Genomic DNA, 15,058 nt, shown 5'->3' with positions numbered 1-15,058 from the left:
TACCTTGACTTTGTTGTCCTTTAGCCATTTTGTCACAACTTTGGAAGTATGCTTGGGGTCATTGTCCATTTGGAAGACCCATTTGCGTCCAAGCTTTAACTTCCTGACTGATGTCTTGAGATGTTGCTTCAATATATCCACAAAATGTTCCTGCCTCATGATGCCATCTATTTTGTGAAGTTCACCAGTCCCTCCTGCAGCAAAGCACCCCCACAACATGATGCTGCCACCCCCGTGCTTCACAGTTGGGATGGTGTTCTTCGGCGTGCAAGCGTCCCCCTTTTTCCTCCAAACATAACGATGATCATTATGGCCAAACAGTTCTATTTTTGTTTCATCAGACCAGAGGACATTTCTCCAAAAAGTACGATCTTTGTCCCCCATGTGTTAGTTGCAAACCGTAGCCTGTGTTTTTTATGGCGGTTTTGGAGCAGTGTCTTCTTCCTTGCTGAGCGGCCTTTCAAGTTATGTCGATATAGGACTTGTTTTACTGTGGATATAGATACTTTTGTACCTGTTTCCTCCAGCATCTTCACAAGGTCCTTTGCTGTTGTTCTGGGATTGATTTGCACTTTTCACACCAAAGTACATTCATCTCTAGGGGACAGAACGTGTCTCCTTCCTGAGCGGTATGACAGCTGCGTGGTCCCATGGTGTTTATACTTGCGTACTATTGTTTGTACAGATGAACGTGGTACCTTCAGGCGTTTGGAAATTGCTCCCAAGGATGAACCAGACTTGTGGAGGTCTACAATGTTTTTTCTGAGGTCTTGGCTGATTTCTTTTGATTTTCCCATGATGTCAAGCAAAGAGGCACTGAGTTTGAAGGTAGGCCTTGAAATACATCAACAGGTGCACCTCCAATTGACTCAAATTATGTCAATTAGCATTTCAGAAGCTTCTAAAGCCATAACATAATTTTCTGAAATTTTCCAAGCTGTTTAAAGGCACAGTCAACTTAGTGTATGTAAACGTCTGACCCACTGGAATTGTGATACAGTGAATTATAAGTGAAATAATCTGTCTGTAAACAATTGTTGGAATAATTACTTGTGTCATGCACAAAGTAGATGTCCTAACCGACTTGCCAAAATTATAGTTTGTTAACACGAAATTTCTGGAGTGGTAGAAAAACGAGTTTTAATGACTCCAACCTAAGTGCATGTAAACTTCCGACTTCAACTGTATATTTCACTGGTCACCCCCAAATCCAACTACTCTTTGGCCGCCTTTCCTTCCAGTCCGCTGCTGCCAATGACTGGAACGAATTGCAAAAATCACTGAAGCTGGAGACTTATTTCTCCCTCACTAACTTTAAGCATCAGCTGTCAGAGCATCTTACCGATCATTGCACCTGTAGCAATCGTAAATTGTAGCCCATCGTAAATACCCCACCCAACTACCTCGTCCCCATGTTGTTATTTTTTATTTTCTTCTTCTTTGCACCCTGGTATCTCTACTTGCACATTCATCTTCTGCACATCTATCACTCCAGTGTTTAATTGCTCAATTGTAATTATTTCGCCTCTATGGCCTATTTATTATCTTACCTCCCTAATCTTACTATGTTTGCACACACTGTATATAGACTTTTCTATTGTGTTATTGACTGTACGTTTGTTTATCCCATGTGTAACTCTGTGTTGTATGTGTCGCTATGCTTTGCTCTATCTTGGCCAGGTCGCAGTTGTAAATAATAACTTGTTCTCAACTGGCCTACCTGGTTTAATAAAGGTGGAGAAAAAAAAGTTTAAAAAAAGTATGTACTTTTCCTCTTCTCAGTGGTGCACCGGGGCCTTCCACTCCTCTTTCTAGTCTGGTTAGGGCCAGTTTGCGCTGTTCTGTGAAGATAGTAGTACACAGCGTTGTACGAGATCTTCAGTTTCTTGGCAATTTCTTGCATGGAATAGTCTTCATTTCTCAGAACAAGAACATACTGATGAGTTTCAGAAGAAAGTCTTTGTTTCGGACCATTTTGAGCCTGTAATTGAACCTACAAATGCTTAGGCTCAAGATACTCAACTAGTCTAAAGAAGGTCAGTTTTATTGCTTCTTTAATCAGAACAACCGTTTTCAGCTGTGCTAACATAATTGCAAAAGAGTTTTCTAATGATCAATTAGCCTTTTAAAATTATAATCTTGGATTAGCTAACACAACGTGCCATTGGAACACAGGAGTGATGGTTGCTGATAATGGGCCTCTGTATGCCTATGTAGATATTCCATATAAAATCTGCCGTTTCCAGCTACAATAGTAATTTACAACATTAACATTGTCTACACTGTATTTCTGATCAATTTGATGTTATTTTAATGGACAACAAATGTGCTTTTCTTTCATAAACAAGGACATTTCTAAGTGACCCCAAACTTTTGAACGGTAGTGTATATCACAAGTAGTAAGTACATTTGCCGTTACTTCCTATAATTTCTAATCTACAATGTTTGTTTGGTTACGGTAATTTTTAAAAATGCTTTTAATATATTGTTATTTCAGTCTTTCACCGTTCTGATTGTCGGAGTGCACAACCTATGCTACACTTGTGAAAAACAAGTTTTGGTTTGTTTCATTCAATTTACTATTTACTACAATTTAGTCATTGTGTTTTGTTTGGAGCTCTCCTGTCATTGTTGAGTAAGGATGCGCATTGATTACTTCTTATCTCTTGTGCAAATAGCCTACAGCTGTGTCTGTTCGGAACTCACTGGCAGGAAACTTTGAGGGCCCAGAAGATGTTATACATAGGTGCAAGTTTGCTAGCATGAGCTTCAGGCCAGACCCTAGTTAATAGTTGATACAATGTTTCTAGTTCCTTGCAGACAGGCCATGCACAGCCAATGTGATTTATAAGATATTTTTCTGTTTTTATTTGTTGGTTTTATGAGCTGTTTTTACATAGTTGGCATTGGCAATATAAGTTACTTTTTAGGTTTGTATCATTTTCATTTAGATTTGGATAGAATTTTGATTAACCACATGACAATGATTTTGACATACGAAGACGTTATTATAAATTAAATCTAACTGTTACATGAAAATGTGCATATGAAAACCATAACTGGCATGCAGATCGGTAGAAATTGTAAGATAAAATGTTATTCCACATCAGAAAAGTTACCGACTCGTGTAGTAGCCTATTACCGGCAACTTCAGGAGAGTAGCGGCAGAATCTGCGAAAGCCAGTAGGAGCGGGAGGAGGATGGTCAGGTTAAGTTTTTCGTCTCCTGATTATCTTCATCTCTGGCTCCCTCGAGTCATTTGTGTCTTATTTAATCAAAAACTGCTCTTAAAGCATCAGACAAGCTCAATGCATATATAGTTGCTTTTATTTTAATACAATTGGTGTGTCTATATGTGGAAAAATGCACATTTATAGGCTGTCTATGGTTGAGACTAGGGCTGTCCCACACTAAATAATATCTTGGTATAACGAAAGTCGTCTGTTCAATCGATTGGTTGATTGGTCGATTGGTCGAAGCTATTATTTAGTGTGGGACAGCCCTAGTCTCAACCATAGACAGTCTATAACCGGTTGTATTGTACATCATATAGCTTAGGTTCTACAGTTCATCATTGGTTCCAACTAATACAAGACGAAGAAGCAGCAGCAGGAAAAACTTTATGCTGCTCAGATAAGCTACCTAACCTACCTCTGATTACTAATTCAGACCGTTGAGCGGCCCGGGTAGGATTCTGGTCTGATGTTACCTCTAATTGAGTGATCAGATTTTCCTGTCTGTTTGGGAGAATTAGGCCTGGCCATTCTGCTCATTGTCAGTTACAATAGAGCCCTGCTAAGTGGCTGAGAGCAATGGGAGTTCTCTTTTCATGCCTAGCCTGCCCTCAGCTGTAGGTCTGTGTTGCAAGAGAAGAGAATACTCTCCTACTCCTGGGCTGGCTGCTAGTCACACGAGAACAGAGCTCTAGTATAGCCAAGAGCTGGGCATGGGATATGATCTGGCCCCTGCTATCTGGTGCTCCTGTTAAACACAGTTCTAACTGCTATAGCTGTCCATGTTGTTATGGAATGGAGGTCCAGCACAGCTGTCATTTATGAAGATGAGTAAGGCTACATTAATGATTCACAGTAACCAGGTTAGGGTTAAGTCTTGAAGCTTCCTGTATGAATCTTGTGTATTGTCTTGGTTGTGTGCTTGTGTCATATGGCATACTGGGCCTTTGTAACAATGAGTAAAAAGTAAGGTTTCATCATAGCGGCAGGCTAGTGGTTAGAGCGTTGGACTAGTAACCGAAAGGTTGCAAGTTCAAATCCCCAAGCTGACAAGGTACAAATCTGGTGTTCTGCCCCTGAACAGGCAGTGGTTAACTATGATGAAACCTTACTGTTCCTAGGCCGTCATTGAAAATAAGAATTTGTTCTTAACTGACTTGCCTAGTTAAATAAAGGTAAAATAAAAAAATAGCCAGGGACAGCCCCACTACTAGGGTTGGGCAGTATGCAGATTTTCATATCTTCATACCGTTCTTCTCTCATCCCAAGATGTACGGTTTTACCATGGAGGCTGCTAGCTAAATATGCTAACAAGCGCAAATGAAAAAAATATATATTTCAAAGACCGGCAGCTCAGCAAAAAGTTATACATACATAGGTAGGAGCTACTGAATGTCATTTTTGGTGAGTTTGGACATTTACAAACGAAATGTGAACGAGATACATTGTGCAATAAACAGTACTGGTTCTGGAGCAGCATGTGTACACGCTGTGTCTGTGTGGAGTCTAGAGTCTGTAGGGCAACAGGCCTGCTTGCTCTGCTTAGAGAAGAAGACAGGCCGAGAACGGAGAGGAGAAAAAAACACAATGAAATCAAAAGACAGCAGTGGCAGCTGTACAGAGAACTCATCCAAAGGGCTTTGACTTTTCAAACACGGCAGAAAGCCAACACAATATGATGGATTCTCCGTCACCTTATGAATTTAGCCACTTACTTAGATAACCATCAAGTTAAACTTAGGGGTCACGTTAAACGCAGAATTCTTCTATATTGCTGCATTTTGTAAACAAAAATCTCGGCATCAGACTAATTTTGTGCTTCAGTTGCACTTCTCCACTTGGAAGAGAATTCGCTAAGAGCATTCTATCAGCTGACAGCGTTCTGATGTAGCTACTATTCTCCCCTACTTTTCTCGGTGTAGCCAGCCTACTTTGCTCCAGATTAACATTAAGAAAAACATTAGGAAATGTAGCTAGCTACATTCTTTATAATAAACAGAAATATGATGGCCATGCATTGTTTTTGCAAAAAATACCTTGCATGTTCATTGTAAGCTCATTTAGCCTACTTGTGTGACTGCCAGCCTAATAGCGTTGCGCTTCTGTTGTCATCTGATGAAAATGAAGCTATATTCTGCTGAATGTGTTGCAGTAATATATTTAATGTGAAGGAAAACTATAGTTGCACGTCCCTGATCACTCTATTGAAGCAAAAAAACACTTGACGTTCAATATAAAACTCAACCCCTGTCAATTGACACAGCTCAACTCAACTGCTCCCGCTTTGTGCCATTTACAAACAAACACATGACTGGCTCAACTGTTCTGGGGAACTACGGTGAGCTTCATAATGTAAAATAATGTGACAAGTGAAATGAAGAACGCTTTATCTTCTAACATATTGCCCTAGTTGACTGCAGGTATTTACTTACAAAGTAGCTACAAATATTAAAATATATAGAAAAACTTCAAAGAAATAGTTAACGGTATTGAAAAACCATCCCGTGGCTATTTCCAAATACCCCGCTATATGGTATATACGGTATACCGCCCAAGCCTACCCACTACCCCACTTAACCTTAGCAGAGGTTCACGAGTTGTGGTTGAAGCATTGGATCTCAGTTGTATGCCCCCCCTCTGTATCAGAAGACTTGTGAGAGCCATGACTGTACATTCAGAACATGTCAAAGTGTTTGTAGTGAGGTGAGTGTGTGTGGTGAGTATGAGTCAGCAGGTCTTGACTAACACAAGTGTTCCGTCATCTTCTATTGGTCTGTGGTTAGATGCATCCTGAGCCAACCTCCCTGGCTGTTGACACAAACAGCATCATCTGTCTGTCTGCACCTTCCTCCCACACATTCAGTAGCTACTAGCAGACAGACGGCTCGGTAGAAAGCAGGCACAGCACAGTCACAGGGCTGAGGCTGATCGGATCAGGGGGCTTTGAACCGAGGAAGACTAGAGGCACCTGGCTGCTGGTCTGTCTGGCAGTTGGTTCAGTTTAGATCAGATCAGATGCGTTACCACACAACTACCTGCTGCCAACCAGAGATAATTGACGGTGCCAAATTTATCCCAGGCCTGTCTGACCTAGCCATTACTTGGCTTTTTGGCAGCCGCTGTTTTCACTGATGACGTTTACGTGGCTGAGAGCGTCTGTTATGGTAATAAATTGCTTATTGTAGTGTATATGAGGTAGAGGTGTATGGAGATCTTGAAAACAACTAGAAGTGTATTGATTTGAAAAACACAGGATGAACATCAAAAAGAGACGGGCTAAATTGCATAAAATCTATTTGACAACTGAACATCTCTTTATTGTGCAGCCCACACACAGCTCAGTATGAACGAGACATGTTTAAAGATGCATGTTTTTCTTCTCTCTGTTAAATCTGACTTGAGGTTTTGTCTTCGTTTTTCTCTCCAGAGCCAGTCTGTGATGGACATACTGTAGCTCAGTAACACGTGACGCTCCTCAGCACCAGCTAGAACCCAGCAGAGGTCCAACGTGGGGGACTGGTCTCCGGAAGACTGACCCTGGCCCCTGGGCCATGACAGATCCCATCATGGACTTCTTTGACGACCCCAACCTGTTTGTGGGAGGGCTGGATGGGTTGGCTGAGGAGGGCTTCCCCCCTGGACCCTCGCTGGTGGATGAGCTCAACCTCAGCGCAGGCTTTGAGCCCCTACAGGTGGAGCCGATGGGGGCAGGGAAACACCCCGGGATGATCCCCACCTCCATGCCCTCCTCCACCCAACAGAGCATGACTTATGGACAGCAGATGGGGCATTTTCCGGGCATGAAGGCTCAGAACTCCATGGGACAGCCCTTCGCTGGCTCTGAGGGTGTGGGTGGTGGAGGGATGATAGCAGCACAGCATACCCAGTTCCATGGACGCTCAATTGGTCAGGCACCCCAATCCAACGCGTTGTTTTCCAACAGCAGCCCCATGTGGGGCAACCAGGACCAGAACGGGAACCTCTACCACTCAGTGCCCCAGCAACAACAACAACTACATCAACAACAGCAGCAGCAACTCCACAACCAACAGCATCACCTCCGACAGCAACAGCCACAGCAGCAGCACCACCCCTGTCAACAACAACTTCAGCAGCAGCAACACCAGCTTCTGAACCAGCGGCAGCAGCAGCACCTTCATCAACAGGTAGTGAACCCTCAGTCTCTGCCCCAGCAGCACCACAGCTTCCCCTTCCACCAGGCCAACCAACAGCCAGCTCCCCACAACCAGCAGCTTACCATCGGGGGAACCCAGTTCCACTCCAGGGCTGTGCCTAACTCAGGGGCTCTGGCCAAAGCTAATGTGGAAACCCCCAATGCCTCGCTGGCTGGAACCCCACCACAGCAGGGTGGCTACCAGCTGGTGCAGGGGACTCAGGGGGCCTTTCCTGGGGTAGGGCCAGAGGGCTCTAGCATGTCCTTCTCCATGCAGACCTGCTCCCCCATGGCTCACACCCTGTCCTCCTGCTCAGTGAGCTCCACCACCGCCTACCCTCCCTCCCAGTACTCCTTCCCTGGCCAGGGACAGCCTGGCACCTCCAGCCTGAGCCAGCCTCTCTCTTTAGCCCCAGTGTCCATGATCACCACCACCACTCCCCTGCCCTCCTCAGTGCCTGAACTCTCTCTCGTGGGAGCTGGATGTGCGTTTTTGTCTGCTCCAGGGATGACTCAGCATCACCAGCCCGAGCAGGTCCCAGTCAGCCAGGCTGAGGACGAATGTCCCTTCCGGGCTCTGCGCTGCTCGAGGCAGACCTTAGGGAACTACGACTCATCTGAGATGTTTGGCCAGGCCATGAGCTGCTACCCCAGTGCAGTCAGCCAGCTCGTTCCAGACCAGCACCATCCCCAGAACTGTGGATCTAACTTGGAAGTTACCAGACCTCCGGCCAGCACCACTACCACTAACGGCTACGTGTCTCTAGAGGTTAGCCTGGCAGGGCTGCAAGGGGAGGTGGAGGCCCAAGGAGGGGGCTTTGAGGGCCTGGAGGCTCCGGACCTGCTGGCTGATGAGCTGCTGCCTCAGCTGGAGGCTGCCCTCAGTCAGCACGACCACCACGACTCCAACTGTTCCTGGACCAATGGTGGGGATGGAGAGAGGAATGGAAAGGGAGAGGAAGAAGAGATGAAGGAGGAAGACAGGATCTCCATATCCATGGACTACAAGAAACAGGTAAACCCACTGGGCCATTAACACTTGCATTCAGTCTGAGGCTGGCTAGGCTGACATATGCTGACAGACTCAGAAAGGATGATATGGATGAAGTACCTTGTAATCCAGATTCCGCAGAGTTCTCCTTCATTCATCTATTTAAAGATGCACTATGCAGAAATCACTCTGCCATTTCCTGGTTGCTACAATTCTAATTTCAGTTTATGTGACAAAACAAGCAAGTATAGTGTAGAGAGTCATCGTACCATCTAAACCACTGTGAAATATATTTCCCATAACCCAAAATATTGTATTTTCAGCTGTTTGAAGCTGGTGTATAAAACTGTAGGTAAAAGATGCAAAAATGAAACTTAAGAACGGAAAGCGTAGAAATAGCCCACATAGAACAGATCTACGACTTCTTGCTTTCAATGAGAATGACAGACTATGTCACATTTCTATGTGAATTTGGTCAGGTCATTCAAAAAGTTACATATTGCAGCTTTAATGTATTACTACAGGGGAGGAAATACACATTGCGGATGTATAGAATAGTTGTGGTTGTTGGTGCTAATAGTTGTCCATCCACTTAACCACATGGGCAGGAGGGGATTGGTCAAGCGAATTGTCAAATTATTTCTCATTCCATTCCCATTTAAATCTATATCTGCATCTCATCCAGGTTGTTTTATCTATTCAGTTCCAACTATGTTGGAAATTAATTGAAAGAATTGACAGTGAGACATGTATTTGTGACAGATACGTTAATGGATAAATCTCTTGCACTGACGTAGAGACTAGAGAGAGCCTTGCCATGCTTTCACTCCTCTCAGCAGCCAGACGCCAGCCAGCCACCCACCCATGTAATGTTTAACTAGCCCTGGAAGAGCATGAGCATATTTGGTGCACCTGCAATCAGGGGGGAGGTGGAGGAAGGGAGTGAGGGAGGGGAAGGATGCTCAGCCCTCCTTTAAATGATAATAATACAGCCTATTCTAGCTATCCTCTCAGTATTGTGTCCCAAATGGCACCCTTTTCCCTATATTTTACCAAAGCCCTGGTCAAAAGTAGTGCACTAAAAAGAGAATAGGGTGCCATTTTGGGACATAGACAGACAACAGGTAACTACAGTAGCCTAGCTGTGTCCCAGGGCCTGATTAATAGTGGCAGCAGTGTCTCCAGGACTTACAGTAACTAAGCGTACTCAAGGCTATAGATGTGGGTCAGGGCAGGCTAGAGGCTAGAGACACTGCCTGTCTGTCTGTCTTGCTGCTGCGCGCTGCACTCACTACATGGCTAGATAGAGTGTAGAGTGTGGGGGTGGTTGCTGTTGTGGTTTTCTCTGTGCTAGTGTGTCTTTGAGTGAGAGAGAGGGAGAGGAGGGGGAGGGAGAGAGGATAGAGATGGACAGAGGGAGTAGTGAGTGAGAGAGAGGGGGGGGAGGGGGAGGGAGAGAGATGGATAGAGGGAGTAGTGAGTGAGGGGAAGGGAGGGAGAGAGGATAGAGACGGACGGAGGGAGTAGTGAGTAAGGGAGAGGAGGGGAGGGGGAGGGAGAGAGGATAGAGATGGACAGAGGGAGTAGTGAGTGAGGGAGAGAGGATAGAGATGGACAGAGGGAGTAGTGAGTGAGGGAGAGGAGGGGGAAGGAGAGAGGATAGAGACGGACGGAGGGAGTGAGTGAGTGAGTGAGGGAGAGGAGAGGAGGGGGAGGGAGAGAGGATAGAGATGGACAGAGGGAGTAGTGAGTGAGGGAGAGGAGGGGGAGAGAGAGAGAGAGAGAAGGAGGGAGGGAGGCTAATGACAGACACAGAGAGAGGTAGAGAGTGCATTAGTGTGCTGCTCTGGCTCTGACAGGCACAAGGCGGATCCTGGAGCAGAGCTGGCCAGTAGCATAGCAACATCCATCCACACACCTCTCTGAGCCTGTTTCCACAGTGACTCAGACAGCCAGGCAAAGAGGACCGTCAGCAGTCACACTGTATGTCAGACCTGGGTTCAAATACTATTTGATATTAGGTCAAATACTTAAACTGTGCTTGATTAATGGAACCAATAGAATAGTCCCAAAACTACTAACCCCACCATTCTGGAACTCCAGGCAGGCTAAATATTTCAAATAGTGTTTGAACCCACATCTGATCATCAGCAGCACAGTGTGTCTGTTCCCTTCCATGGCCCTAGTGCTGGCACATGCAGCTCAGCACTCATCAGAACTATCTCTGACTGGCTCTGTAAATTGTAAACAAGTGCTCGCACGCACGCACGCACGCACACACCCACACACACACACACAACTACTCTCTGGTGAATGGTGACTCACAAGTCGCTAGGTTTTTACCCTGTCTCTACAGCATAGCTCTGTCTCTCTCAACTCTACCACTTAGACTAACAGGTAGGCTGAAATACTCAAGCACAGACTGGTGTTTTGACCCAGCAGCCAATTTGTCCAATTTGTCCATCCGCTAATTGAAATGGGACATGGAACACCAGCGAACAGGCCCAGCTTCCCTTCAGTCTGTGTCAACATCCACCCTTGGGTTGATGCTTATGGGTAGACTGCTCTATTCATGTCCACTGGTGTGTGAAGAGCCAACAGATAGTGTGTTTGCTGAACAGGCAGGGCATCAGGGGATAGAGTGGTGCCCACCCCCCTGTCCTAGTCTCACTGCCTGTCTCTGGCCCTGTCTCACTGCCTGTCTCTAGCCCTGTCGCATCCCCTAGTCCTGTCTCACTGGCTGTCTCTGGCCCTGTCTCACTGCCTGTCTCTGGCTCTGTCTCACCCCCTAGTCCTGTCTCACTGCCTGTCTCTGGCCCTGTCTCAATGCCTGTCTCTGGCCCTGTCTCACCCCCTAGTCCTGTCTCACTGGCTGTCTCTGGCCCTGTCTTTGGCCCTGTCTCACTCCCTGGTCCTGTCTCTGGCCCTGTCTCACTCCCTGGTCCTGTCTCTGGCCCTGTATCACTCCCTGGTCCTGTCTCTGGCCCTGTCTCACTCCCTGGTCTTGTGTCTGGCCCTGTCTCACTCCCTGGTCCTGTCTCTGGTCCTGTCTCACTCCCTGGTCCTGTCTCTGGGCCTGTCTCGCTGCCTGGTCCTGTTTCTGGCCCTGTCTCACTCCCTGGTCCTGTCTCTGGCCCTGTCGCACTCTCTGGTCCTGTGTCTGGCCCTGTCTCACTCCCTGGTCCTGTCTCTGGCCCTGTCTCACTGCCTGGTCCTGTTTCTGGCCCTGTCTCACTCCCTGGACCTGTCTCTGGCCCTGTCGCACTCTGGTCCTGTGTCTGGCCCTGTCTCACTGACTGGTCCTGTCTCTAGCCCTGTCTCACTGCGTGGTTCTGTCTCTGGCCCTGTCTCACTCCCTGGTCCTGTTTCTGGCCCTGTCTCACTCCCTGGTCCTGTCTCTGGCCCTGTCTCACTGCCTGGTCCTGTTTCTGGCCCTGTCTCACTCCCTGGTCCTGTCTCTGGCCCTGTCGCACTCTGGTCCTGTGTCTGGCCCTGTCTCACTGCCTCGTCCTGTTTCTGGCCCTGTCTCACTGCTTGGTCCTGTCTCTGGCCCTGTCTCACTGCCTGGTCCTGTCTCTGGCCCTGTCTCACTGCCTGGTCCTGTCTCTGGCCTTGTCTCACTGCCTGGTCCAGTCTCTGGCCCTGTCTCACTGCCTGGTCCTGTCTCTTGATTTGGGTTGACTTATGGTTTGTGCAAAATTGGAACCTATGTTTGAGACCAACGCGTGTGAAGCACGCCTGTGTCTCTCACAGAACTGGAACGAGATTCACTTTCTATGATCTCTCTGCCTCTCTGCTCTGATAGACATGAATGATCCTGCAACGCTGATCTCTCCAGTGTTGCACTTCATCATTTATTTCCTTATAGAATCATAGCTGTGCAAAGGGTTCTGGAGGAGCTGCAGCACCCCTGATCAATTGAAATACATTTGCCAAAGTTATAGAGTTACTGCTGTCTGTTCAGAAAGAAATGAAATAATTCAGAATAGCTTAGTACACCATGAGAAAGCATATCAGCGTCTTTAAAAAAAATGTGCCAAGCTGTGAAATGTAGCCCAATAACAAGGCATAGCCTACAGTTGGGAACGCGTGGGAAATCTGTCAGTTAATAAACAGCATGCATCAATACCGGTATATAGTATACCACCCAGACAGTTGTAGGCCTAGTCCTCAGGAGCTTGTGCTTGGCTGTGACATGGGCTGGTTCTGTTCAATGTTAGTCACACAGAGAGACTGACTTCTAGACAGAGGGCCTTTGTTCCCAGTCATTGTGAAGACACCTTTATTTAACTAGGCAAGTCAGTAAAGAACAAATTCCTATTTGCAATGACAGCCTAGGAACAGTGGGTTAACTGCCTTGTTCAGGGGCAGAACAACAGATTTTTTACCTTGTCAGCACAGGGATTCGATCTTGCAATCTTCTGGTTACTAGTCCAACGCTCTAACCACTAGGCTACCTGCCGCCCAGTATGAAAGGGTCTGGTTGGATATGATCATACCAAGGCAATTTGAATTAGACTTCACTTGGTCTGTTCGAAGATGTCCTCAGTGGGCCTATGTACAGCACACTGCCATATGGTTATCGATGGGACAGGCACAGTACCCTTTAGTAGAGGTCGACCGATTATGATTTTTCAATGCCGATACCGATACCGATTATTGGAGGACAAAAAAAGCCGATACCGATTAATCGGCCGATTTATAAAAAAAAATATATATATATATATATCATACACACACACATTTTTGTAATAATGACAATTGCAACAATACTGAATGAACAAGGAACACTTTTATTTTAACTTAATATAATACATAAATACACACACGCACACAGCTCTGAAGTGACAATGATACTGAAGAGTCTGCTTAGGAGACAAATACTCTCAACTGTTTGAATAAAAATAGAGTTTAAGTTACCTGTGATGAATGTTGAAAACAAAAACTTTAATTTCTATATGCAGGAAATCCTATTTTAATAATGGGCATGGTAAGAATTGACAACCAAAGTGCGAGTCATAATTCCCATGACACCTAGCAAAATCTGAAAAGCGGTTCCTTCATTTATTCCATAGGATATTTTTAGATTCACTTAAAATAAGGTCTGTGTTTCGTGTAGGCTTACATCACCGTGCCAATTTTATAACTGTGTAGATATCCATAGGACAAGGTAACTCTGATCAATATTCGCTAAATATAAGCGAAGATAAAAAAAATTGTAGAGTGGATTTATGAAAATATGTTGACAAACGTTACCTTATCCTAGTGAGATTTACACGGGTATCAAAACGTCGAGGAGGTTTAAGCCTGCACGAAACACAGACCTTATTTGAAGTAGATCAAGACATTCTCTATGGAAGACATGAACGGTAAAATAACGAAGGAACCCCTTTCAAATTCAGCCGCAAGTTATTACAGGAATTATAACGTGTCGACTATTTCTCTCTAAACCATATACCTTTGACTAATCAGGAAACTATCACCTCGAAAACAAAACGTTTATTCCGTTCCGTATTTTACGTTCAAATATTTTTTATTGAACACACACAAGAATGGTGTATAGGTGTAAAAGACAGGTATACAATTCTTATCTAAACATAAAAGAGCAGACAGAAACAACAAGACCCAGAGTTCTGGGTACAAAACAAATATTACAAAACAAGACATACAGAACAAGGACAGGTAGAAAGAAAGAGGGTAGATGTCACCCCCCACTTATTCCCCCCCTTTATCCCTCCCCCACTTCTCCGTTCCGTATTTTATCTAACGGGTGGCATCCATGAGTCTAAATATTCCTGTTACATTGCACAACCTTCAATGTTGTCATAATTACGTAAAGTTCTGGCAAATTAGTTCGCAAAGAGCCAGGCGGCCCAAACTGTTGCATATACCCTGACTGCGTGCAATGAACGCAAGAGAAATGACACAATTTCACCTGGTTAATATTGCCTGCTAACCTGGATTTCTTTTAGCTAAATATGCAGGTTTAAAAATATATACTTGTGTATTGATTTTAAGAAAGGCATTGATGTTTATGGTTAAGTACACATTGGAGCAATGACAGTCATTGATTGATTGTTTTTTACAAGATAAGTTTAATGCTAGCTAGCAACTTACCTTAGCTTACTGCATTCGCTAACAGGCAGGCTCCTCTTGGAGTGCAATGTAATCAATGCAAGATTGGATCCCCCGAGCTGACAAGGTTAAAAATCTGTCGTTCTGCCCCGTTGCTAGGACGTCATTGAAAATAAGAATGTGTTCTTAACTGACTTGCCTAGTTAAATAAAGGTGTAAAAAAAAAATAAACGGCAAATCGGCATCCAAAAACACCGATTTCCGATTGTTATGAAAACTTGAAATCGGCCCCGATTAATCGGCCATTCCGATTAATCGGTCGACCTCTACCCTCTAACCTGATTCAGTCAAATAAATGAAAACAGTGATGTTTTATTCTTCTAAATAGAGACAATCGTGAAAAAATTATCTTTCATTTTATAGACCAGGGTTTCCCAAACTCGGTCCTGGGACCCCCCTCCAGGGTGCACGTTTTAATCATCAAGCTTTGATTATTTGAATCAGCTGTGTAGTGCTAGGGAAAAGACCAAAACGTGCACCCAGGGGGGCCACAGAACCGAGTTTGGGAAACGCTATTATAGACAA

The 15,058-nt window shown here is 45.1% G+C and overlaps 1 protein-coding gene across 5 annotated transcripts in view; it reads left to right on the top strand.

Annotated features, from left to right (window-relative positions):
* The window catches only part of LOC139562966 (chromodomain-helicase-DNA-binding protein 9-like), a 142,317-nt gene that overhangs the window by 4,788 nt on the left and 122,471 nt on the right, over window positions 1-15,058 (top strand). For all 5 annotated transcript variants that reach the window (XM_071381172.1, XM_071381175.1, XM_071381174.1 and 2 more), the window contains exon 2: window positions 6,661-8,422. In XM_071381172.1, the coding sequence (XP_071237273.1) occupies window positions 6,785-8,422 (1,638 nt within the window). In that variant the 5' untranslated portion in view covers window positions 6,661-6,784. The remainder of the gene's footprint in view (window positions 1-6,660; window positions 8,423-15,058) is intronic.

Source organism: Salvelinus alpinus, chromosome 33 (genome assembly GCF_045679555.1).
Source record: "Salvelinus alpinus chromosome 33, SLU_Salpinus.1, whole genome shotgun sequence".
NCBI lineage: Eukaryota > Metazoa > Chordata > Actinopteri > Salmoniformes > Salmonidae > Salvelinus > Salvelinus alpinus.
The sequence above is the reverse complement of the archived record's forward strand: the minus strand, read 5'-3'. Positions and strand labels throughout refer to the sequence as shown.